Source organism: Nasonia vitripennis, chromosome 2, assembly GCF_009193385.2.
Source record: "Nasonia vitripennis strain AsymCx chromosome 2, Nvit_psr_1.1, whole genome shotgun sequence".
Classification (NCBI taxonomy): domain Eukaryota; kingdom Metazoa; phylum Arthropoda; class Insecta; order Hymenoptera; family Pteromalidae; genus Nasonia; species Nasonia vitripennis.
The window spans coordinates 862,616-887,449 of record NC_045758.1 but is presented as its reverse complement, the minus strand read 5'-3'; the positions used below and the strand labels follow the sequence as shown (position 1 = coordinate 887,449).

Sequence of the window (24,834 nt, the reverse complement as noted above, 5' to 3'; positions counted from 1 at the left end):
AATTTGGCAGCAGTTTCAGTAAGGCATCTTCGAGTTCGCGCGATTTGCACAGATATAAGGACCAGAGCGGCCGATCATTGTCGGGCCGATCATGATGATATCTCATTTATGACGATTATAAACAACCACTAGCTCGTCGGCCTGTCGACCATAGACCCGTTTGAAAGAACGACGAACGACGCGTTTTCTATTCCGACCGCGGCGTTGCCGTTTCCGCTACGTGGACGGCATGCAGATGCTATTCTCGAATGCAGCTCAACGGTATTTCGGTAGATACGGCAACGTCGCTGCTGACCGACGGACGATCGGCCGACCAATGGGAACTCGGGCGTCGGGCCATTATAACGTTGATACCTATGTCGGATTTGTCCAGAGGCTATAGGAGCACAGCTGCTGCCGCTTCAAAAGAATATCTTGCGACAATTAAGGCGATTCCCTCTTGTGAAATGTTTTGTTTCTTAGGGCATACGGGATAGTTAACGTATAAGTTGAGAATTTTCTAGTTTGCCAGACGCCCTTTGGCTACTTTGACCTTAATTTCGCTGCTCCTTAGGATTTCACCCATGATACTAAACTCCCAATCTTCCGACTCTTCAAAAATGGTGAGAATTGCGATTTAATTGATAGATTTGTCTTTTCGTGGTTATAGGTTAATTTGATGGATATGGATATTTTTTGCGTGTACGGCGTGCAAGCGCATTCTTCTACAGGAATTCTTGTTAAACTCGTTGATTTTGAAACGAAGCTTTGGAGAATAAGCGACATTTTGTAAGCTTAACCTTCAAAAATACTCTAAATTCTCCATAGCTGTTTCGTTATATTCACGAATCAATTTATTGATTATCATTGAGAAGGAGTGGTTGTACCTACAATGTTTGTACACTTTACAGTCTGTAGCCGAGTTCCTCAGTGGCTTGCCTTCCATCAATGAAAACAATTTTGCAAATTTTCACACTGACAATGGAAACAGAACCTGTGTCAAAAGACCATCCGTTTATCTTCCGACAAAAGACTATCCTTCAGAACAAGGTATATGTTTACTTGATTGTATAACTACTTGTAATGCTGATTGCAGTGTTTCAAAAATAATCCGTGTACTGTTTGTTTATGTATGTCTAACGATCTTACTTTGTTGCAGTTATTGTGACAGAGAAAACTACAATAGTTTTGAGGTACCTCCACCAACGATGGGACAAAAAGGTATGCTTACTCAACTTGTTTATGAAAGTATTGCAATTAGAGTGAATTATTAATGGTTTTTTGTAATGTACGCAGACAACTGAAAGAAAACGAGAGCTAATGTCAGTCAATGGAGATCCACCAGAAGAACAACGTAGTAAAAGACCTAGGATGGACCTCAACAATACGTTATAAGTATTTCTAGTGATTTCTATACCTCTCTTATTTTACAACCTTGGATACGAAAGTGGTAGAAGAAGGTACATTGTATAAATCAAATGACGACGATTTGTATCCGTTGAAGGCATTTTTTGAACGTTTTTGTACTTTACCTCATTTTGCATACTTCAATTCGTGAATCTTGTCCAAAACTAGTTTTGTTCTGGAAATTGCTTTCTCAACTTTGTAAAATAATTAAGTTATACTAAATTCACACACCTGACGTTATCTCTATAAGTACAAAAAATTGGAAGTTTATTGCCTTCATTTTACCTAAAGGCAGTTTGCATGTTCGTTAATCTAGGTATATGTATAACTTTCATCTCATTGAGTTGATAATTGTGTACATTAATTTTTTAGATAAAAGGTTATGAAAAATCTTTGTTGCTAAATTGTGCTTACACTATGCACTATGTTTATTCAGTAATCATTAGTACTTTAATTGTAAAAAAAAGTTGATAAGTGCACAAGTTTTCGCAGCATTAAGATTACGTATGAGTTCGTTTATTTCAGTCGAGAATGGCAGAGTCAGTGTTAACATTTACAGATTTTTTCCATGTAGAAAGAGAGGAACTCTTATTCCGCTTACTATAATTGTAATTACTTAATCATTAGTATCAGTTTTTCTCATATAAGCGGTTGAACAGACGTCGTTTACATTGTATGCCACCTCCGGGAGGCCCGTTCATACGTCACTGTCTGAAACACACACACACACACACAAACACACACAAATGTTATATTTTTAATGAAAACCATACTTCTTAACTCCAGCTTGTAACGGCCGACATGCAATATTACGATGTAATGCATACCTATTCATTGTGGTAGGCGTCTCTTTCGTTTTGCTGGTATTTTGTGAGACGATGGCTGCTGGAAAAATGATTGAACTTTTATTTAAGATAAGAGTTTGCGTAAATAAATGTGAATACGAACAAATAGAGTAACCACACGCACTTTTTATTGCTTTCTTACTGTCCGACGGCCGTCTCAATTTGCTTCCACATATGAGATCGTTTATCAGGCGAGGTCCTTTTATTTCCTTCCCTTTCGAGGGCTTCGACAGCTTCTCGTTTTTCATGTTGAACACCGCCGTCTGGTAGACAACCTCGACTGGTTTCTTGGATCTGTAACAAGATAAAGAGCGTGTAAAGTCGCTTCTGATCGCTTAATAGTCGTGATTTCGCGATTATATTCGCTCACCTGATCGAGCCGTCATTTTTCTCCGCGCTAATTACTGGAGTACCCTTGCGCTCTTGTGCCACGGAGCCGACCTTGGGGCTATTTTTTCTCTTCGCTTGCGCGCCTCTCGCGGTGTCGTCTTTCGTAGGCTTCGTCGCGTCTTTGCACCTCTTAATCGAATTATCACGTGAACCGCTCAATCGAGAGCTGCTCTTGCTCCGATCTTGCGATACCGATCGCAACGTGTTCTTGTCGCTCTTCGCGGAAATCGGCGTCTTGGCTCTCTCAGTTCTTGTCAGCCTAGCCTTCTCCGCAGACTCCTCGGCGTTGGAACCGTTACTGAGCTTCGACGACAGCTTTATGTGTCTCCTGTCGTACGAGTTGGTGAGCGATTTCTCGGACTGGGAAGTGGGCGGTCGCTTCTTGAGCAGTGCCACCTTGTCGATCGGCGCCTTGAGGACCGGCTCGCTCTTGATCGCCTGGAAGTTCTCGTAGACCGGGTCGCCGTTGCTCACCGCGTCGAATATGTTCTCGTACGTCGGGGCCTCGTCGCAGTCGGACTCGTCCACTCCGTTGCCATTATCACAGTGGTCTTTGGTTTCGAGATCGGTACTCGCTAAGACACTCGGGGAACCTCGACGCTGCTCCTCCCGCTCAAGCGGGGGCTGCGATTCTTCCTGCGGATCGAGGCCTTTTGGACGGGGTCTGTGGAGGGAGTTGCTGGGACTGTGATCGTTCTCGACTCGGGCGAGCATTGGCTTGTGCGTGGTGACGATCTTGAGGAGCACCTGCTTCTTGTCGGGGTCCTCGGGCAGGCTCTGCTGCTTCGGCGCCGATCGTTTGGACAGGCTGCCGATCTCTTTGTGCACCACGTGGTTCGCCGCAGCTGGGAAAGAGTTGCCGGGTTTGTCTAAAAAATGCATTCAAGCGTTGAATAACGGGAAAAGAATCTCAGCTAGGGATTGATGTTGAGCGAATGACCGGATGAACTGACGTAAAAAAAGATAACGCGAGGTCATTTGCAAATAGCGCGGTATATGTACAAGTCCTATGTTCAATGCAATGTACCGGTGATCATTCGCGATTCGTCTAAAATCCGCTCGCCATCGGACTTGAGTCTGAGCGACCACATCTGGGGCTCGTTCAGCGTCAGCCCGTCGTGTTCTCCGTCGCTGTAGAGCGTGGAGAACAACTCCTTGAGCGACAGCGATCCCGCCGGTCCGAGATCTCTTCCGCCGGTCATCTGGCCGAGTTTCATCACCAGACGCACGCTCTTGAGGTTGGAGAAGGGGTTGCAGTTGCCGAGCTGCAGGACTCCCGGGTGCTGGCTAATAACGGGCGGCAGGTGCAGCGTGATCTTGGTCGTGCGACTGACGACGGTGGTGGGTTCGTTATCGTCTTCGTCTCCGCAGCCGATGGGGCTCAGGCCTCGGTTCGAGGCGGCAAACTGAAGACTGATAGCTCGCTGGCTGCTGCGGCCTGCAATTTGTTGGGTTCGCGTCGTTGTTGCTTTGGAGTCGCTGCTGAGAGCCAAGGCTTTCTTTCTACTACTCATGCGGACGGTTGTTTGTTATATCGTTATATGCTTGGATTTACAAGAGACAGTGGGGTACAGCTACGCAGATCGAAGAGCACGCTGGATGGTTATTGCGCCAAAGGGATTCTCGCTTCGCTCATTATTTCGGAAAAAGAGGGGTCTGGATGCGCGCTTCGCTCGACCCAATTTAAACGAGCGTGTCAAATTAGCATCAAGGCCTCTCCTTGTGAAAAGTCGGAACGACTTCGTGTTAGTGCTTGCACAATGTACTCCTTAGTCACGCTTAGGAACTACATCCTCCAGATTCGATTTCGCAAATCAGACACCAAGCCGGCAATAAAATCATCCGCACCATAGTATATACGATTTAATGACAGGTTCCCTCTCGCTCGCTTTCTCATTCGATCCCTCGCAATGCAGACAGGTCGTATTAATGTTTTAAGACAAGGTCTAACGATACTTTATCCAACCAAGAATGGCGTTAGTCATGGCTGTCTGGCACTGAGTGTTAGTTATCCGTATGAAAAAGCACACGGAACACCTACCTTCCAGGACTTTCGGCAGAGCGAGGGCGCTGCTCTCGTCGCTCAGGAAGTTGACGGTCGTCGTGTGCGTTCCCCTGTGTTTGCCACCGTTCTCCAGGCCCGCGTCCTCCCTGCTCTTCTCCGGGGAGTTCCAGCGCTCCCTCTTCAACTCCAGGTCCGCGGGGTCGTACTTCTTGGCTGGTTTGTCGATCGCCGGATTCTCGCACTCGAGTAGCGCAGTCTTGTTGCTCATCTCCTCGGGCGGTTTACCCTGGCCGCCGAATATGTACTTCTCGTAGGAGGTGTCGCCAAAGTGCACCAGCGGCATGTTGCTCTTCTGCAAAGTCCTCGAAATCGTTGTTAGGAGGAAACTGCGGCCCACGAGTTGGGATTCTCGAGCATCTCACCTGACTGTTACTGTTAGCAGCGCCGAGAGCGTCCTTCCGCTTCCTCCTCCTGAACTTGTTCGTCGGCGGCGGCTTCCCGTCCGTCTCCACGATGTTGACCTTCCCCGAGTCCGCGGCGAAGTGAATCTCCGTCTTGCAGAACTCGACCTTCTTCACCGGCTTGGAGCCGTTGAGCAGCAGCGTCGGGGTCTCCTCCTTCATAGCGTAGAGTCCGTTCTCGTTCTCGGCCGCCTGCTCCGAGTCCTTCTCCAGCTTGATGGCGCTGACGTTGATGCAGCGCGGCGGCGGCGGCGGCGGCGGCTCGGAGCTCGCGGGCGAGGCGACGTTCATCAGGTGCACCACCGTCTTGTTGTTGGCTTTGCGCGTCGCGGCGGGCGAGAAGCGAGCTCTGGCGAGCACCGGCGAGCTCTGGCCGTTCTCACCTGGAATACGAGGGATTACGGCTGAAGGATGTGTTTACGCCGGGAATCGAGGCTGGCTCTCCTGGGAAACTCGCGTCACGATGGCATTATAATGAGACGTTCGCGCATCCTACTCACCACTGTCCTGAATCGAGATCTTGGCGACCTGGTTGAACTTGGACGGATGCTTCGGGTCGTTCCTGACGAAGTCGTTGTTGGCGATCGGCGTGAAGGACTTGGTGCTGATGAACTGTTTCCTCGCCGTGCCCTCGTTGGCCCTTCTGACGCCCTCCTCGAACCTCCTGGCCCGCTCGGCGATGAACTCCTGCCTGGCCCTCCGGCCCCGCTCGGCCTCTCCCGCCGCCGACTGGCAGTAGTTGACCCGGCCGTTCTCGGAGTTGGCTATCTGCAGCGACCTCCTGGTCTTGCAGTCCCTGGCGAAGGCGTCGTCGGCGTTGAGCAAGCTGGACACGTCCTCCGTGCTGTTGCTCCGCCGCTCTCCGAAGGAGCTGCTGGAGAGCCGATCGTCCAGGTTCGGCTCGAGGCCGGCCTCGATCTCCTGGAACGTTGGCGAGGGCGACGAGGCAGCCTCCAGCGGGGTCAGGGCGGCGTTCCGGAGGGACCAGAGCTGGTTCGTCGTGTTGAGGGCCTCGTTGTGCAGCTTCCGGCAGAGACAGGAGAGCTGGTCGAGGTCCGAGGCGCCGTTGGAGAGGCTCGAGCGCCAGAGGTTCAGTCGGGGCGACAGGAGGGACGCGCTGCCGTTGCTCGGTCCGTCCTCAAAGTGAGCATTCTGGAAATTTAAGCAAGCATTCTCTTTCCGTCTTTTTTGCCTTTTATCCTTGTACATCGGAATCGAGCGGAACTTACGCTTGGCTTATTGCTTATCGGAATGTCGAATGCGCAGTCTGTAGCTCTCGAGGAGGACCATTGCGACGCCCTGACCACTTGGAAGGACCTGCCGCTGTTCTCTTGACTCTGGAATATCTCCACCTGCCGCCTCGCCTTCTGGACGAGGCTTCCGTCCGCCGAGTTTCGCTCCCTCGAGTCTATCATCTGCCAGGCAGAAATATAGCCTCGATTGAAAATTCAATCGATCCCTCTACTTTATGCACAATTATTCATATACGACGCGCATCTCAACTGCTCGCGAGCGTGACGCAAGCGAAGCGCAGCCGAAATAAATAAATTACCGCGGCACCTCCGAAAAATCTCTCTCGCAATTTCCCGCGCGCGTTTCCAGCCAATTAGTCGCGAAAGCGTTGCTGCACGCTTCTCGCGCCACGTAATATAATGCACGACTTGCACAACGCTTTTCCTCGCTATTCGCCAGATAAGGAGTCGTGAGCGCGCGCCGCGACCATACGCCGATGCGTAATAACTGCAGCGAGATGATGAGACGATGATGCTGGTGTGTACCTGTCGTTGCCTGCTTTATTTTTTCAGATTGAAAAAATACGTACGCTCGGCTTTCCAGGCCTGTAGAAATCCATGCCTCGCTTCGAACTGCGGTGAATCCGAGCGATCCCACAGCCGACGACTACTGACGGCTAGGACTTCTCCTCGATTTCGCGCTTTATTCCGCGCATTCTCTCTCTCTCTCTACCTCTGACTTATTCGTTCCTTTCAGCGCGTACGCGTACAAAAAGCGATACAACAAAGATTCGTCACGCGACTCAGTCGGCCGCGGGCAGGAAAAAAAAGCTCGATGACTGCGCAGCTACTTCGCACACGATCGCGCGCCGCTCTGTTTTGCCTTATTATTTATTATTTTTTTTTTCCACATAAATCTCGTTTAGCCGCGCGCACTGCTCTATACTATACCGATGTAGACGCGACGTCAGCGGCTCAACGAGCGTGACCGAGCAGACGTGGTAAATTGAATGCGCGAGGCTCGATGAATGATATTTCTCTTTCCGAACTTTCGGCGATAAATCTAAGCGATCGGCGCTGCAGATAACGCATCCGCGCGACATTACGCGCCAGACTGACTGCGCGCCGGTCGCGCGAGAAAAAAAGCGCGCGCGCACGCACGCCGAGAGCTGCCGTGTATACTTTGCTGTGCTATAGGCGAGAGAGAGAGAGAGAGAGACCACGCAAAAAACACGGCGACACTGCTGCTGCAGCCGCGTAACTACGCTACGAAACGCGCGCAGAACCGCACTGCTGCAGTGCCGTACGGACGATCCGGTCACGCCCCTCGTTTCTTCTTCGCTCGCGAGGAGGTGGGAATATTAAAAATTCGACTCCGTGGGTGGATTCCGAATTTTCGACCTCTTATCTCCGCGAGCACGCGTGGGATCATCGGAATTTCCGCTGATCCCCGTCAAAGCCAAAAAATAGCCCGGCCGGTTATCGCAGGGTGACGTCAGGCACAAACCTTGCCGTAAGACTGCTTGGCGTCCTGGGTGTTGGCTCTCCATCGGCCGGTCTCAACGCGCGCCCGTTCCAGCATGCCCGTGATACGGTCGACCCGCGACCACTCTCGCACGTCCTCGTTGCGAAACGGTCCTCCGTCCGGGCCGTCGCCGCCGAGGTTCCCCGGCGACATTACCAGCTCCATCTTCGTCGCCATGTCCAACCTGGGCGCGTGCTCTTCGCTCTCTCTCTCTCTCTTTTACTTTTCCGTCGCCGGTGCGCCCATTTCTCTCTCTCTCTCTCTCTCTCTCTCTGTCTGCACCTGGAATTTCAAGAAAAATTTTACCTCGATTTTTTTGTTTTTTGTTTTTTTGCTTCGTCGCGAGCGAATTATCTCGGCTAACGGAGAGTCGCGACCTGACGCAACAGCGCTTGTCACACAGCGCATTGTACTGTTGCCGCGCGCTTTTTGCTCGATTACACGTAGACTATAAGAGGGAGATTGCGTTGCAGCGAGCGTTGCTTCACTCGAGTCCGAGAGACCGGGTTTAACGGAGGTGCTGCTCTTTTTTGCCGTATCGAAAATTAAGGCTTCGAGTGCGAATTATGGCCTGTCGTTATCTCTCGAGAACAGGTGTACTCGACGATAGTCGAAATCGCGCGTCTTGCGGTGCTCGGCCGTTTCTACTGAAAAGGCACTGCGCTCTCCAAAACAAAGAGATCCCGCGCGAGAAGGAGAGCCGCAAGAAAGAAGAGCATCGGAGCAGCGCACAGAAAGCGAAGCTCACCCGGTCTCCTTGAGCCTCATCTCTTCCACACACGGATGAGCAGCCGCGAGTGGGTGGAGGAAGAAGCTGCTCTCCTCGAAACTCCCAGCGACAGAAGCAGCTTATACCTCTGCTCAAGGCCGACCGACGATTTACCTCGTGCCCTGCGGAATTCCGGAAAAATCGATTCGAAATTCACGAAAATCGCAGCAGCTCCTTCCAAGCTCGACCTCGAGTTTATAACGCTGACGTAAATTTCCGAGGGAGAAAGTTCGCTTGCACTGCCGTAAAAATGCCGCTCCGCGGTGATACACGAAAACTCGTTCGAATATTTAGAAAAATCGCGGAGCCCGGGAGAATGTATTAATTAGATATTCATGAGCACACTTTTTGCCCATAGCTCGCGAAAAATCGAGGGAAGCAGATGCCGATAGAGCGTAACTGCGCCTTTTACGCGCTCGCTGATAAATAAAACAGTAAAGTTTTATGGGAGACGCCGTAATGCCTCTCATAATTATATGCAAACGACCAAAACTCGGCTTGTTTATCTCCATTTATTCAATTTAAGAGTTCAATCCGGTCGTTAATATCACCCGGCCATTGCGTCGCCGATTAAAATTCGATACGGCGAGGCGCTCTTCGTCAATATTTACGCGTCATTATCGTCCATTACAGCTCCGCGAAATGCAATATTCATAACCGATTCCGGGTATGGAAAAGGAAAAGGCGCCATTTTCACCTCGAAGAGAGTAAAAGTGTAAAAGTCGTAACTCCGTCGAAACAAAGCGCATATGCATCGCGCAGCAGTAGCTGATTAGCGCGTTTCTCCTCTAACGCGCGCGCGCGCGCGCAGTGGGATAAACGAGCCGCCGATTAAAATATCTCCAGCCATGCGCGCAGCTGCGCTAATAATCTTCGAGCTGCGATCCTCAATGAGCTCGTCGGCCGTAAAAGTCCGAGAAGACAATTGTTGCAGCAGATGCGCGCCGGTTACGGACCGCTGCCGACTCGTCTCTTCCTGCTCGCCTCGTTCGGCGTGTTCGCTTTTAATAATGTCGCCAGAGAGTACCGCAAGTGAAAATTTTCCCACGATTCTCCGAGCCGCCGCTATTCCCCGGCGCGTGCGAGGATGGATAGAAATGTCGCTTCACTGTATAACGAGTTGTGTGTGTGTGTGTGTGTATACGCGTCGCTAAGGCCAGGGTCATTGTTCGACAAACTAGTTCGCACCCACGCGTCGTTGGCGAAAATTCTATGCACCCAAGAGAGATGCCGGCGTAGCAGTTCCAGTAGCGGCTCGAGTTAAATCACACTCGGGCCGTTACAAATCCGCTCGCGAGCATAAATGGAGCACGGCAATCGGCAGCTGACCGGCCCGTTATAATCCTCTGCTCCGCTTCTCGCGCGATGCCACTGCCGTTTATTCTCCCTTTTTGCGATTTCGAAGGAGGAAGTGCGTAGGAGACTTTTACGGCTGCGAAATTACCGGCTCGCTTGACTCTCTCGCTACATATGGATCGATGAGATCAGAGATCGGCTGCTTCGTATCTCTGATTAAAGCGCTTTTTTATACACGGCATGAAAAGCAGCCGACAGGTATATAAAGAGGCGGTATTTTTAAAGATGATCGAGGACTCGAGGTGAATTGATTTTTTTTCCTCGCAGGGAGAATAATGCAGTCGATCGGTATTCCGCTGGAAACCGGCTTTCTTATGGCAAATACGCGTTTCTCATCCAAATATAAGCTATATCGTTTCACGGATTTTGAAGCTGCACACGTTATCGAGCTAATCAAATAACATCTCACGATTGTACTCGATTCAATCGGAAAGAAATCGAGCTGTAATCGCTCGACTTTCTTCTCCCGTATTTGCACTCGCGTATTTGTGCAGCGTACGAATAAAATCGAGAGGCAGCCGATAATGACAGCCGCATTCGCGACACCTTTCCAATAAGTCGGATCCGGAGAATTTAACGCTATCCGCTGTTGTAGAAACACGCACACGTTAGACTGCGCCACCTACGCAGATCCGCGCCGATTTGAATAATGACTCGAGATGTTAAAAATCTATTATCGTATAAAGAAGTAGACAGCAAGCGGCCGTGTCGTAGCTTAATTCGCAGAAAAGCCCACGCGCGCGCGCGCGCGCGCGCAATTTATTTTTATTTCACAATAACCCGCGCGGCGCGCATTTCTCTCCGCAATACGATCGATACGTCGAGCTATATTTCTCGAAGAGTAAGTGCCCGATGTGCACACTGGAGAGACTAGAAAGAGGAAGCGGGCGCGTGCCTACTTGACGAAATCGACGAGTTACCGGTTGCACCGGAAAGTCCCGCGCGCTGCAAGCGTTACAAATACAGGCGCGAGGGAAAATTAGTTTATTAGCGAGCTAACGCGTGTGCGCCGATTGATCGATGCTCGCGCTGAACTGTTTTTACTGCGGCCATTCGTTGGAATCGATTTTTCCTCTCTTTCGAGGACAGAAAAGGCCGCCCAAGCAATTATTCTCTCGGTCGCACTGTCGGCCCAGGCGGTTCGAAATCTTCGACAAGGACGCGCCCAACATCCTGTGTGCAGCCGCGCTCGCGCTTCGGAACGCCGAATCGGAGAAGAGTTTAGCTATCTAACGTACTTCGTTAAGATCGATCTCTCGCTCTGTAGCTCCGTCGTATATCGAATACGGAGAAGAGAAAATACGCTGCATTATTCAGGCGACGACGCGTTGCATAGTCGATATATCGCACTCGTCGGCAGATGTGTATATATACAACCGGCCGACGAATAGACACGTGTACGAGGACGAAAATCGCTGTTCCGCCGACTGAATATCGAAGGCATGCGCGTGTTTCGCAACAACGAGAGATTTCGGAAGGTTATACACACCAGTCGTCGCGCGCGGATTTAAGGACATTCCTTTATGCGGAAAACGACAAGCGGATCGCTCCTCGACAGTTAGAAATAGACGTGATTCGCTTATACCGTAAACACGCGCACGATAAATCGCAAGGATAAACCGCGCGAGATCACTACTGCTTCCGTCTACGCGCGTATAACGACGACGAAGCTCTCGATTTTTTTTTTTTATTTTTTTGTTTATTTTTGTTTGCTTTATTCATCAGCTGCAGAGAGCTAGCGCGCGCGCGCGCGCGAATGAATGAATCAGGCGCGTGAATGAAACGTAACGAAGTAGGCAGCAGAGAACAGAGCGGCTGCTGCGAGGCGTTTTCTTACACGTTATGTTAGAGCAGCAGAGAGATACGTTGGAAGCGTCAAGGTGAGCAGCACGCGCGCGCGTGTGCCGATAGAAAGGAGCTTGACACCCGGTAAGCGTCACCTTCTGGGCTTCTTTTTCTTTTCGGTTAAGCGCCGAGTATGGGCATTGCGCGCTACTCAGTGCCAACGGACGGGCAATAACAATGTCTGACGCGGTGAAAGGCCGAAGCGCGTGCACATTGTACATGCGTCTATATACATGTCTGGCCCTGGGCTGCAGCGTGTCCGAGTTTACGCTCGCAATGTAACAAATCCAGCGTGTAGCTTACCGATCGCAGAGCTGCAGCAGGTTCCGGTCTGCAGCCACGCGCCGAGGAAATAAGCAGCGCACAGCCTAGAGATGCTCGAAACACAGACGCACAGACCCGTACAAGGCAACAGCACAGAATCCAAGTTGAAAGTCTGGGTCAGTGCACGGCGACTCGCTCGCTCGTACGTACGTACACGCGGGACCGGTGTGAATTTCACGGATTGTCTCGCGCGAAATGAGCGTGTCTCGCGCGCGGATGGAGGAAGAGATAGATCTGCGCGAGACGATGGTGGGAGAGTGTGTGCGGCACGGACGCGCCACGCACATTCTCTCGCTCTCTCGGCTCAGGATCCCCGACTTCCTCCTCCTCCTCCTCCTCCTCCTCCTTCTTCCTACATCCCCGTATACCTACTCCCATTGCGTATAGAGTCCGGCGCGATGCAGCGGAGTCGGGGGAAACGCGCGTTTGCACGCGCGTCGCTGATCGCTATAGGCGAGCGAGAGCCGAGAGTGCGCTCGGGGGGTAAGAATTTGTTGCGAATTGGTGCACTGGGTTGCGGGCGATTTATATCGCGAGAGGCTTCGCCGTCGGATGCAAATACGCAGGCTGCTATCGCTTGCGATATAAAATGTAAGGGGCAAATCGAAGCGGAAAGTGAAAGTTTGAATCTCGCGCCGCTGCAGCCAGTGAAAAATCCGGTTTACCCGTGCCGACGAGATTTTTTTCATTCATAATCGAAAGGAAAAGTGACCGTTGCGTGTTATGATTATTACTTTTATCCTTACGTATTGTATATATATATATATATATATATATATATATATATATATATATATATATATATGTTGGGCTTGTTTCCGCCGGCTCCGATTACTCCTAACGAGCCTCCGATCGAAGAAAATGCCCGCTCGTTATTTACTTTCTTTCGATTACTCTGCAACTTTCTACTTGTCGATATTACTTGGACGAGTTTATTAGTTTGTGCCCATTGTGGGGTTATAGGCATTTTACGAGTTTCGATAATTTTAAATTGCACAACGAGCGCTCGCCTCTCAATTTGGATTATTCGAACCTTCGCAAACCGATCGTTCCATCTCCGAGTCCGGAAACGTTCAGAGCCCATTCGCGGCGATACCGCAAGACAAAAAAGCGTAAAGATTTACCTCAAGCCTGCCTATTCGTCATTATCCGTCATTACCGCAGCGACAATAACGACTCCGCGCGGCACTGCACGCACGCGCGTACGCGCGCATTCGTCGTCTCACAATGCCCCCGTCGCTCGCAACAAAACAAACAAAAGCCAGCCAGCAGTAGCTTCCCTCGGATCGGAGCTGAAGATGCACCGTTGAGTATGTGTGTGTATACCTCGTTCTCCAAGTCAGTCGTCTTTCTTCGACTCTCTCTCTCTCTCTCTCTCTCTCTCTCTCTGCTGGCGCGACCGGCTCGAGTCCTGCCGCAGGATCCGGTTCTCCGCGCGGCGGCGTAGGTACTGGACGACGCGCGGGTCAACGTAGCCGACTCGCGCTTGCTGTAGGTGGTACACACTGTAGCTGCCGAGGAGAAAGAAAGAGAGAGAGAGAGAGAGAGAGAGAGAGAGAGAGGGAGTGTGGACTAAAGCGAGAAAAGAAGAAGAGTGGGAGCGAACGATGCGGAGCCTGAGGGTGTTCCGGTTGGACCTTCGAGGCGTGTCGTTTGCCTCGAAAAACGAGCGGACGAGGTCTGCGGGAAATCAGCGCCGCTGACCCAGTTTCTCGGCGAGAAACGAGGCCGATTTTTGCGCTCAATGTTTGGCTTTATTTCGAGGAATTAACAAATATCTGATAAAAGAAAGCTCGTAAATTGCGTAATTCACGCGTAACGATGATTTAAAGCTCCATCGTCGCAGCTAACTTATTCACAGGGACCGGTAAGAAAAAAGCACGGCGAAGCTCCCCTCTCTCAGACAGTCTTGAGCGGATCCTCGTCCTGCTCGGACACGCTCACCACCACGTTGTCCTGCAGCAGCGAGGTGAGCTTCTGCGCGAACACGGCCTTGAGGAAGCCTCGCTCCGAGTCCGAGTGGTTGGTCAGGATTACGCTGGCGCCCCCGTGCACCGCGTCGAGGATGTCGTGGTGCAGCATCTCGCCGGTCACGTACAGATCGGCCGATAAGCCTTTGAGCACCGAAGCACCCGATCCGGCGCAGAGGCCGATTTTGCTTATGGAGCCGTCTAAAAATAGATGATAAAAATAGATGACAAGCCATTACTAGTCCACACGCTACTCGAGCGACGAACAATTAATAGCGACAGAAGTGCATACTGGAGCCTCTGGCGCGTGCCAGGCGGACGTGCGGCAGGCCGGTCTGCTTTTTCACCAGCTCGACAGCCTCGCCTATGCTGATCTTGTCCTGGAGCACGATGAACCTTCCCATGCCGTTCTGCGGCTCCACCGACGGCTCGATGGGGTGGCTCTCTTTGTGCTTGAAAGCCCCGGCCAGCCAGTCGTTCACTCCTCCGCGGATGCAGTCGAAGGCTGTGTGCGGCGAGTACAGAGCTATTCTGTTCTCCAGACACTTGGCCGCAATGCGCTCCTGCAAGCGAGACAATCGTTGCATTATGCAATCGTCAAACATGAGCGTCCGACTGCTTGATGAGGAAGTGCACTCCGCGCGGAGCCGTTGCGCAACGCAAGCGCTGTTGGCGCTTGTTAAATAAATAAATATGCCTACCTTCCACGTTCTCGTGGTCACCGACTTGAGTGGCGCAAATATCGGAGGATGGTACGAGATGATCATGTCGACCTGCAGCTCCACGGCTTCCTGCATGACATCCTCGGTCAAGTCGTTGGTCAAAAGAATGTGAGAGATATTCTTCGGCTCGGTAGGCTCGATGAGCAAGCCGACGTTGTCCCACGAGGCGGCGAGCGATGGGTTGGCGAAAGAATGCAGAGCTTTGAGCACCTGATTGAGCGACAAGCCCTTCTTGTTGCCAGTGTTCATCGTTCGAGCTTTTACCAAACTTGGTGCGTTATGAGAGATGAGAGGTGATTGGCGCGCAACTTGAACTACCCTTCTTGATAAAGTGTTAATCATTTATCAGCTTAGCTAGAACAGAGAATATGATTTCCATGCTAGATTACCTTTGCAGAATTATTGTCGGACAGTGAACGAGGATTTACAGGGTCAAGGCTCGACGGAATGCAAGACGAGTTTTAATAGAAAATAACAATAAAAGTATATATTTCCATGTAATATACAGAATTTGTACAAGAATCAATCGTTGTAAGCCCAGACTTTGACTGAACCATCATCGCTCGCCGACGCGATCAAGCCAGGCACACTGGGATTCCACTGCGAGCAGTTGACGTCCTGCGTGTGCGCGTTTTCCATACTGCAGACCAGACTGAAGGTCGGTTGGTGCTTGTCGGAATCGCTCTCCTCGCGGAAGACGCGGATTATGTCATCACCGCAGGCCGTGACAATGAGGCCGGTCCTCTTGCACCAGTCCACGTCGTAGACGGTTCTGGAATGATAGCCCGATAGGGTGCAAACACACTTCCAGACCGGCTCGTCGTCCGGCGTGGGGATGCCCATCTCGTTGCCGGGTTCGTACTGTTGCCAGATTTTCAAGCTCTTGTCGTCGCTGCACGTCACCAGTCTGTCGCCCCTGTTGTTGAACGACAAGCTCCAGACAGTGGAAGTATGCGAGGCGAGGGTCGACACACAGATCCAGTCGCTGCTGGCTGTGTCCTCCTTGAAGATCTTTACCGTGTCGTCGTAGCTCGCCGATGCGAGGATGTCCTTTTCTGGGTGCCACCTCACCTACAAACATTCGAAAATGATTAATATTGACGAAAATACTGTAACCAACGTGGCATGCAATTTTGATGAATTCTGTGAGATGTTGTTACCTTCTTTACATCCTGCGTGTGGGCATTTATAACAGCAGCGCACTCGTACTCGTCGTCTGTGATCTCCCAAACCCAGACAGACTTGTCTCGACTGCAGGTTGCCAACAACTGACCACTGACAGACCAACTGACACTCTTGACTTCATTTTCATGGCCCTCCAGTGTGGTATTACACTCAAACTGTCCAGATTTTTGGTCCCAGATAGCCACTGTTGCATCAAAACTCGCGGATGCTATGTAATTACCACAGGGTGACCAGGAAACTTCTCTTATAGTCCTTGTGTGTCCCTCGGTCAGTATTGTCTTAATGATCCACTTGGACTTGTCGTGCATCCATATTCTAATAGTCTTGTCCTCGCCACACGAGGCTATGGATTCACCCGAGGGGTGCCAGCAAACGTTCCAAACTCTCCCTTTGTGTCCAACCAGGCTTTGCTGCAGTTCCAGCACGCCCATATTTACCTGAAACAAGTATACGGGCTAGTTGTTATCTCTGTTAATCTATCCCTGACAAAACTTGGCTGTGACACAAAGTAGAAAGGGAACATTTGCAAGCCACACGATCTTACAACAAGACCGAGTGTTATGTAAACACAGAATCATAATCAGTAAAAAATGGGCATTGATTATGATGCGTCACAGCTTTTCAATAAAAGCGAGCCACTTTGAGATGCCTAACGTCGTAAAGAAGAGTATCGAGATCGTCGATAAATTATCATAATCTCGTTTGAACGCGGTTGAACGAAAGTTGGTAGAGAGAGAGATAGAGAGAGATAGAGAGAGCGCGCGACAAAATAAACAAGAGAAGAATCCTACGACACGCAAAACCCGTTGTGAAGCGTGGAAATTTATTAACACAAATTCGATGTAAATAACGCTAGGTTATGTCGGAGTCAGTAACTCACCTAAAATAAATTCCAGCAGGCGAAGCAACGATCGACAGTCCAGCCAACCAATCTCCCCCTCAAATCCAGGACATTATCTCGCTCACCTTCGGCGAAAAGAACAATCTCCGCTATCAGTCACCTGTGAGTGTGACAAAACAATGTGCGCATCGCCGCGCAGAAGAACACACTTCTCTTCTCCTGGAAAAGCAACCGCACGCGCTACTGTCTCAATAAGTCTCAACTTTGAACCTCTTCCTCGGTCGGTACAACACTTCTCGAGATATAGCAGAGCAGCGATCCCTGCAGATGCTTGTACCGCGAGTGACGACGAGCGCCACACGTGCGCGCGCCGTTCGACCGCCGCGCGAAGCGATGGGGTGGGGACCAGCGGAGCGAGTAGTTCGCATAGGCGAACCCCTTGATTGATTGTCGCCCTTCCAGAGTCGCGCTAAAATGGAAGGAAAGGAGCGAGAAAACGCGCGCTCGGCTGTTCTTCCGCCACTCCTTCCGCGGAGCGAGGAACAAGTGTCGCGTCGGCTCGCCCCTTTGAGTGTGCAGTATCCTTCTCGAGTATAGTGCCGTCGCGAGGCTGTGCGGAAGCGCCAACGGCTCATCGTAATCGAGCGATCAGCTGACGAAAATTCGAAGGACCGGTTGCAGCGTAGATCAAGGACCTACTTTCCGGGCATCGAGCTGGAAGAGTGTTCTGCGCCGGCGCTGCTCCGTTTTCGAGAATTCGAGCGTATACGCTATAGAGGTGAGTTACACCTTATACCTATACAGAGGTGGATTGATTGGCACTGGTTTTCGCGCGAGCAGAGCGCCGGTAGTTTTTGGGGCACGAAGTTACAGGGAGGGATAACCTCGAAAGTCTGCAGTTTCGGATTTTCGATGATGATCATTCGGTCATTGTTTCGCGGCCTGTGCAAAAATGAAGCAATCCGAGGTAAAGCACTGTTTCGCCGTGTACAACAGAGTTATTATTTATTGAGTGTGTCTCCGCGGCCGATATCGCGCACGCGAAAACTTTGTAGCGTGTGCGAAATCAACTAACAAACTTTCCGGGAAAATTTCGCGTGCGCTACTAATCAACCTTTCGCGTGCGCTAAATCTGTCGCGCTAAAGTGCTCCAAATTTTCTTATAAGAAGCAAACGGAGTACTTATACATAGAGATGTTCCATTCATCCTTCATAAGTCACTCCTGTTGCTTCTTTTATATATAGGAAATGTAGAGCACTTTAGCGTACGCGAAAGAATTGCCTAAACAAGAAAAACTCTAGCGTATGCGAAAATCTCTCGCTCCATCTCTCATACAAGTACTCCGTTCGCTAATTCTTACAAGAAAATTTGGAGCACTTTAGCGCACGCGAAAGAATTGCTAAAAAAAAAAAGTTCATTTATACCACTCTAACCTCAAAATATGCAAACTTTAATTGCAATTTTCGGCTCCCGTGATATAATATACTATTCTAGCGTGCGCGACAGATTTAGCGCGCGCGAAAGATTGATTAGTAGCGTGCGCGAAACATTTTCCGGAAAATTGTCTATGGTTTTCGCGTACGCGATATCGGCCGCGGAGACACACTCTTATTTATTATATCGACGGGCCTTGTCGATTCTCGGAAATACTGCGGAGAAACTCGCCGGCATTAAATTTGCAGGAGCTGTTAGACACTTTTTTCCGATTACCCGGATATGCGTATATCTATTTTATTCGCAGCCTTGAAGCTCGCGTGAAACGCTTCCTCGTAAATACTCGTTGCAAATTTACTGCACAGTTCACACGCAGTGGTAAACTCGGATGATCGTCAAAGGGCGTTCGCGGCTGCTGCTGCTCGATCAGCTGTTAATCAGCTGCAGTTCGTCAGCGGAAATTACAGCGCGCGGATGAGTGCTTTGTATTATAATCAGCGGGTGTATTGAGTAAGTATATCTCGCTTGTAACCAGCGCCGCGCGGCTATAAGTGATATTGTGCGTTAAACACTTTATAGATCGATAAGTGAACCGCGCACACCCGATGGCTTCATTAGTCTAGCGAGTCTATCGCGTCTATTTCGTCCGTTTGTTTATTCTCATTTTAACCAGCAAAAATGCGAATTTTATAAAAAATCCTACCGCAGGAGTTATCTTTACGACTGTGACGGACTAGAAATGTTTAAAACAATCGCGACTGCGAACGAGCAGAAAAAGGAGCAGAAAAACGAGCAGAAAAATTGATTTTCGCAAAAGCCATGAATTTCACATGAATATTGAATATCTACTTATGTCCGACAAAAACTCCATAGCCGCGTCCGCGTACGAGAGCGGGGGAGACAAAAAGTCCCGACGCGAGGAACTGGCGGAAAGAGACAGATTGCGGTAGCTGCGTCCAATATCCCACCTTTCGCGGAATAGTCGCACTCGATGCTGTTATACAGTGACTTTTTCACCGAGCATTCCTTCCAGGAAGGATGAGGTCGTGCGCGTTCGATTTTCCCGGTAACGCATAGCGCACCTTCCTATACCTATAACTGACTATTGATGTATATATTTTTATATCTTAAAAGTATAATACGAGCGATTTTGATCATCGGTCGGAAGAGATCATCGTGTTATCGTAACCGAAAAGCGCGCCGGTGATGTAAGCGTGAATATATCGCTTCGCCTTTCAAGCATATATAGCAGCGAGCGCTGAATCAGCTTTGAGCGAGCGTTGAGAGATAAAAAGGCGAAACTAGGGGGGGGGGGGGGGGGGGGAGAACGAGCGATAAGTCAAATCGCACTGTATATCCAGCTTTATCTGCTAAAATCAAGGTATCGCGAAAATATTCCGATCGTAAATTCGCATAGAAAGACGCGCAGAGCTGCAGCAGGTGTTCCCGCGCAATCATCAATGAATCTCCTCACGAGTTACGCTACAGGAACCACCTGATCGGCTTCCGCGAAATCCGCCGGTGTATGCGGTGGCATCATATCGTATACACGCGAGGACGGCTATACGTATACAGTTTCTGCTGTGTGGCGCGAGGATCGCGCGATCAGCGGCCGTCCTATATACGCACCTCTAGCAATTCGGCTCTTCTTCGCGTGTATGCATACGTGTCGTGTGTGTGTATCGTAATTCGTATGCTCAGACGTGTGTATGTATGTACGCTAGAGAGAAAGGGAGGGCCGGCCTTGAGGTAATTCGGCGAGCGAGACTGTACAGTTTCTATTCGGCCGGTCGGTTAGTTCTGCTTCCGTGTTCCATCGAGAGGAGCTCGGCTCACGTTGCCGGCTGAAAATCGAGTTTTCGCCCTTTCTCTCGGCGCGTAAGTAATCGCATCGCATTCGTCAATTGTTTATTAACTTAAGGGGAGAATTCGGATGCGAGAAAACAGTGTCGGCTCGACAATTACGGATCGGGACTCGTCAAGCGCAAAGGAAAGTCGACTCGATGACGTCCGAGCTATCCGTGTATAGAGAGTAATGCCAGCAGCATAAGCTGGTAGCACGTGCGCGCTGCCGATCCCGCCTACCACGGCCAATAAGTAATTGAAAGCTGTCTCTTAATATACTGCCTTCGCTGGCGTATATACATTGCTGCTGATTGTCCGGCTCAATTGGTAAGTGTCCACCGAATTACACCGCGCGATTCTGCAGGCGGGAGTCTCGTTTGTTCAGCGCTGTCTTGCTGCTGTAGTTGACAGGGAGCTGATGTGTCGGCTCGTGAAATTAGCGCACGCGTGGCGTTCGTTTTCGACAAAACGAAGAAAAAAATCGATAAGCCCGAATATACCGCAGGCTGGGCCATTGTGACACGCCATATCAACATACACCGAACCGTCTGCGTGTACTGGCATCGTACGAGCATTATCTCGTTGAATCACCTTCCTCGTCACGCACACACACACAGGCGCGCGTGTGCGTGCGCGCGCGTCTACTTTCGCGTCAAGTTCAGAGATAACATTCTTCTCGACTGCATAATGACTTATCAAACGTCGCGTTTTCCTATCGATCGCTCAGTTCGCCTAATGAGTCAGAGCTAGTGATTAAAAGGCTCTTAAAAAGTCCCAGCGATAGTGCAGGAACTCGCACAGCGCATACGCGTTCAAGCTCGATTTTCAAAAATAGCTGTCGCGTGTACGTACGGAAAGCGAGAAAAAGCAACTGATTTGCAATGCAAATTGCAACGATTTTTCGTTTGGCGCAGGTAAAATCGAATTCCCTGCAGTTCGAGCGAAAGTGAGAGAGCGAGGCAGCGATGCCGGCTCCGAGCACGATGAAGCCGTCGCAGACGAGACAGATCTTCCAGGAGGACATCCGGTGGCTCGAGGACATGCCGCCCGGAGGTGAGCTTCTCAAGTATCGAGCCTCCGCCTCGTTTTGCTGGAAGCGACTGAGGATCGTTCTCGAGGACCCGGACAAAATCCGACTCAAGGTACGCCTGACGATGATGATTCTACCGATACTGATACTGTTTAGTATACTTGCCTTATAAGGCAAAAATAAAGGTGAATTGAAATTACCCGTAGATGCGACTCTGGAAGGCGATGGAGGCCGACCCAGAGTTCCACCCGACGAATGGCGTGACTCCGTCGGCCGACGAGCAAAAGAGACGAGCTGCCCGACAGCTGTCTCGACTTCATCACCAGAAGCTTCTGCCTGGAAATATAAGTCAGTTGAACTATCGAATTAAGGTAATTTCGGTGCGGACTTTTTTTTGCTTCTGTCTCCTTCTCCCCCGCTGTTATCGTACACGTGGAAACTTGAATCAAATCTGCCTTATCCATACAGACAGGATTCATGATGACTCTGAACGAAGCTACTTGCATGCTCGATCCGAATCTGTCCGTGAAAATCGCCCTCGGGGTCTACCTGTTCGGCAACACGATTCTGAGCTTGGGTACCGAGCGTCATCATCCGATTTTCCACGCGGTTTGGAATAAACAGGTGCGTGCAACATGATGCCTTCTCAACCGTTAGAGATGTCTTATTCTAAATATTCACATTTTACAGCTGCTGGGCTGCTTCGCTCTTACGGAAGTCGGTCACGGAAGCAACACAAAGATGATGCGCACCACGGCCACGTACGATCCCAAGACCCAGAGCTTCATGCTCCACACGCCGGATTTTCAGGCCGCCAAGTGTTGGGTCGGCAACCTCGGTAAAACTGCCACGGTGGCCATTGTGTTTGCCAAGCTGATGGCTCAGCAAACCTGTCACGGTCTTCACGCGTTCATCGTCCCCGTGAGAGACCCGAAGACCTATCTTACTTACCCAGGCGTGATAATAGGCGACCTTGGCGAGAAGAACGGACTCAATGGCATCGACAACGGTTACATAATGTTCAATAGCTACAGGATACCAAAGGAGAACTTGCTGAACCGAACGGGCGACGTCACGCCCGAGGGGGAGTTTGAGAGTTCTTTCTCGGACCCTCAACGAATTTTAGGTGAGTAAATTGAGATTGTGTTTGCCCTGATTCTTCAACGAATTTGACTTGTGTTAATTGTGAGAATGAAAAATCAATAGGCGCCGTTCTGGAAAACTTGTCTGCTGGTCGAATGGGTATTTGCCAAGAGTCGACTAACAGACTCGGAGCTGCCGCAGTTATAGCTATCCGTTACGCCGCAGTAAGGAAGCAGTTTTCTACTTCGCATTCGTCGGCCAATGAGGAAACTCCAATAATCGAGTACGAACTTCATGTGGGTATATTAGAATCGACGTTTTTCCACTACTTGTATGACGTTGCTGAGCAATATTGTACTGATATATTTTTATCATCTGCAGCAATGGAGACTCTTCCCTTACTTGGCAGCAGCCTGTGTATTTAGACTGTTTATGTCGGAATTCACGAATGTATATTTGGAGAATGTGCAGAAGTCGATGGAAGGAGCGAATATTCCGAATCTCGTAAGATTTTTTTTTTTTTTTTTTTTTTTTTTTTGGGGATACATCTTTTTACAGATATTTGATTTTCAAAATTTTTCATGATTAATGAGCGCTTTTTATTTGCAGAGTCAAATCGTTTCTGAGATTCACTCTATAGTATCGGCAATCAAGCCATTGATCACGTGGACGTGTCGAGATGCGATAAGGGAGTGCAGAGAGGCATGCGGAGGACATGGGTATCATAAAGGTAAACTACTCCTCCTTGCACTTGCATCCTCGTACGAATAAAAATGAGAAATTTTGTTGAAATTTTACTTTTTTATGTTTAGCCGCGGCATTGGGGGACATGGCTGTCAATCACGAACCTACGGTCACTTACGAAGGCGACAACAATGTACTAGTACAACAGACCAGTAACTGGATCCTGCGACAGTGGAATGACCTGCAAGGTGGTTCAACCATAGTCAGCCCCTTGGCTTCGGTCAGATTCCTGATTGAAGGGCCTTCGATCATTCGTAATAAATTTGATCCTAGAAGAAAAGCGAGGTTGACGATGGAGTGTAAGAACTCTACGAGCAAGTTGCTCTATAATCGATTATCCTATTTTGAATGTTTATATACTATAAAGAATATATTTGCACATTTTCAGTCATCAGAGAGGCTTACGAGTGGCTGATAACGTGGCTGGTCATTGAAACGCAGAGAAGATACGAGGAAGAGGTGGCCAAGGGTGTAAGCAATTTCACCGCCCGTAGTAAATCTCAAGTATATAGAGCAGCTACTCTTTCCAGAGCTTACGCGGAGGTATATTTCAAACTTGCGAGATTTTAATATAGACGAATTTACTTATGTAGATAAATTTAATTTTTTAGATGATCGTGTTAAATTATTGCACCGCTAGAATAAACAATTTACTACCTCCTAGTCAAGAAGCTAGGAGTCTGAAAAACGTACTTGATAAGCTGGTATTAATGTATTCCCTGACCTGTCTTGAAAAACACTTATCCACATTCTATCAAGGTTCGTATACTACGCAACATTTGGAAAAAAATTTATATTTATTATTTATATGTTCAACTTTCACGTTCAATTTTTAGGTGGTTACTGCACTGGACCTCAAATGGCTGACATGGTAAAAGAAAATATCTTGATTTTATGTGATGAGTTGAAACCCGAAGCTGTCGCAATAGCTGATGCTTTGGCACCGCCGGACTTTGTTTTAAATTCGGTTTTGGGCATGTCGGACGGAAAGGTTCGCTTTCACGCTTTAAACTATTATACTATTAACTACTATAAAACTTGACAGGAATTTACGTATTGGCTTAATTTCCAGGTTTATGAACGACTGGAAGAAGCTTTCCGATGCTATCCAAGTGGATCTGAACGAGCAGGCTGGTGGAAAGAACTTATAGAAGTGGCAGATAAGCCCTTGGACATTCCTTTGTCGAAGCTTTGACAAACAAATAATTGTTATGATGAGTTTGAAATTTATCGAGTATTGAAGTGAACATGCAAATGAACAAAACGTTAAATATCCGCTGATATCGCAACAAATGCAATGTACAGTACAATCATTTTTTAATGCAAAATCTAGCATATTTTGTATACGTGTATTATTAATTTTATCATTATACTTATTAATATTATTACTACTATACGTATATTATTGAATATTATTTTTCATATAAAACGTGGCTGTTTAAAACAAGTTTGAAATATTTAACTATAAAATGTATTCTATTTTTATGATCCGTTAAATTTTGCCAAGCAAGTCTAAGATAAATTATTTACTCGAATGAAAAATCCCAGAGTTTAAAAGCTTTAATCATTGGTATATATGTATATTTTAATAAATAATGTGCACCAAACATAAGCGTTGACACTTACAAATTACCATTTGCGAGTTCATGTTTTTGGTGAAATTCTTCCTATCGGCAGTCGATGACGAGTGTATGAACCAATTAAAATGATATTTGCTCGTGCGCAAACTTTAAATTGCCTCCTCTTCCACTACCACCTAAGTCCGAGATCTACGAGCTGCTAGTATCTCGAAAGTAAAATTATTCGCTTGAAATTACTGACAACAGAAATATGAGTCTAAC

General features: G+C 48.9%; 4 protein-coding genes across 19 annotated transcripts; 2 read left to right on the top strand and 2 right to left on the bottom strand.

Moving 5' to 3' along the window:
- Window positions 1-273: 273 nt before the first annotated feature.
- LOC100118125 (DET1- and DDB1-associated protein 1) lies at window positions 274-2,345 on the top strand. The gene is made up of 4 exons (XM_016984030.3): window positions 274-602; window positions 891-1,029; window positions 1,139-1,200; window positions 1,276-2,345. Exons 1-4 carry the CDS (start codon window positions 564-566, stop codon window positions 1,372-1,374), a joined length of 339 nt encoding a protein of 112 aa, XP_016839519.1. The 5' UTR covers window positions 274-563; the 3' UTR covers window positions 1,375-2,345.
- Window positions 1,791-13,739, bottom strand: LOC100119361. 11 transcript variants are annotated; one of them, XM_031922749.2, is made up of 10 exons: window positions 7,827-11,655; window positions 6,317-6,502; window positions 5,588-6,239; window positions 5,049-5,470; window positions 4,663-4,978; window positions 3,649-4,059; window positions 2,602-3,490; window positions 2,356-2,525; window positions 2,214-2,268; window positions 1,791-2,097 (listed from the first exon to the last, which is right to left on the bottom strand). In XM_031922749.2, exons 1-10 carry the CDS (start codon window positions 8,019-8,021, stop codon window positions 2,091-2,093), a joined length of 3,303 nt encoding a protein of 1,100 aa, XP_031778609.1. In that variant the 5' UTR covers window positions 8,022-11,655; the 3' UTR covers window positions 1,791-2,090. The 11 variants fall into 11 exon arrangements, with proteins under 11 accessions (XP_031778609.1, XP_032453282.1, XP_031778606.1 ...); XM_031922746.2 differs by adding an exon at window positions 13,465-13,739 and having other exon boundaries at window positions 1,881-2,271; window positions 7,827-8,126; XM_031922745.2 differs by adding an exon at window positions 12,118-12,400 and having other exon boundaries at window positions 1,881-2,271; window positions 7,827-8,126.
- Window positions 13,740-13,870: 131 nt separating this feature from the next.
- On the bottom strand, window positions 13,871-17,195 carry LOC100119325 (probable cytosolic iron-sulfur protein assembly protein Ciao1). 2 transcript variants are annotated; one of them, XM_001603066.6, is made up of 4 exons: window positions 16,896-17,195; window positions 14,810-15,184; window positions 14,401-14,671; window positions 13,871-14,309 (listed from the first exon to the last, which is right to left on the bottom strand). In XM_001603066.6, exons 2-4 carry the CDS (start codon window positions 15,170-15,172, stop codon window positions 14,038-14,040), a joined length of 906 nt encoding a protein of 301 aa, XP_001603116.2. In that variant the 5' UTR covers window positions 15,173-15,184; window positions 16,896-17,195; the 3' UTR covers window positions 13,871-14,037. The 2 variants fall into 2 exon arrangements, with proteins under 2 accessions (XP_001603116.2, XP_008216418.1); XM_008218196.4 differs by lacking the exons at window positions 13,871-14,309; window positions 14,401-14,671; window positions 14,810-15,184 and adding exons at window positions 15,290-15,901; window positions 15,991-16,452.
- An 85-nt stretch (window positions 17,196-17,280) lies between these two features.
- Window positions 17,281-24,714, top strand: LOC100119298 (peroxisomal acyl-coenzyme A oxidase 3). 5 transcript variants are annotated; one of them, XM_031922753.2, is made up of 13 exons: window positions 17,281-17,634; window positions 21,051-21,278; window positions 21,373-21,537; window positions 21,635-21,790; window positions 21,857-22,292; window positions 22,373-22,545; window positions 22,631-22,753; window positions 22,859-22,979; window positions 23,062-23,292; window positions 23,382-23,536; window positions 23,605-23,752; window positions 23,830-23,984; window positions 24,066-24,714. In XM_031922753.2, the coding sequence occupies exons 2-13, from the start codon at window positions 21,102-21,104 to the stop codon at window positions 24,186-24,188; spliced, it is 2,163 nt and encodes a 720-aa protein (XP_031778613.1). In that variant the 5' UTR covers window positions 17,281-17,634; window positions 21,051-21,101; the 3' UTR covers window positions 24,189-24,714. The 5 variants fall into 5 exon arrangements, with proteins under 5 accessions (XP_031778613.1, XP_008216414.1, XP_008216415.1 ...); XM_008218192.4 differs by having other exon boundaries at window positions 21,373-21,546; XM_008218193.4 differs by lacking the exon at window positions 17,281-17,634 and adding an exon at window positions 20,093-20,463 and having other exon boundaries at window positions 21,373-21,546.
- Window positions 24,715-24,834: the final 120 nt, after the last annotated feature.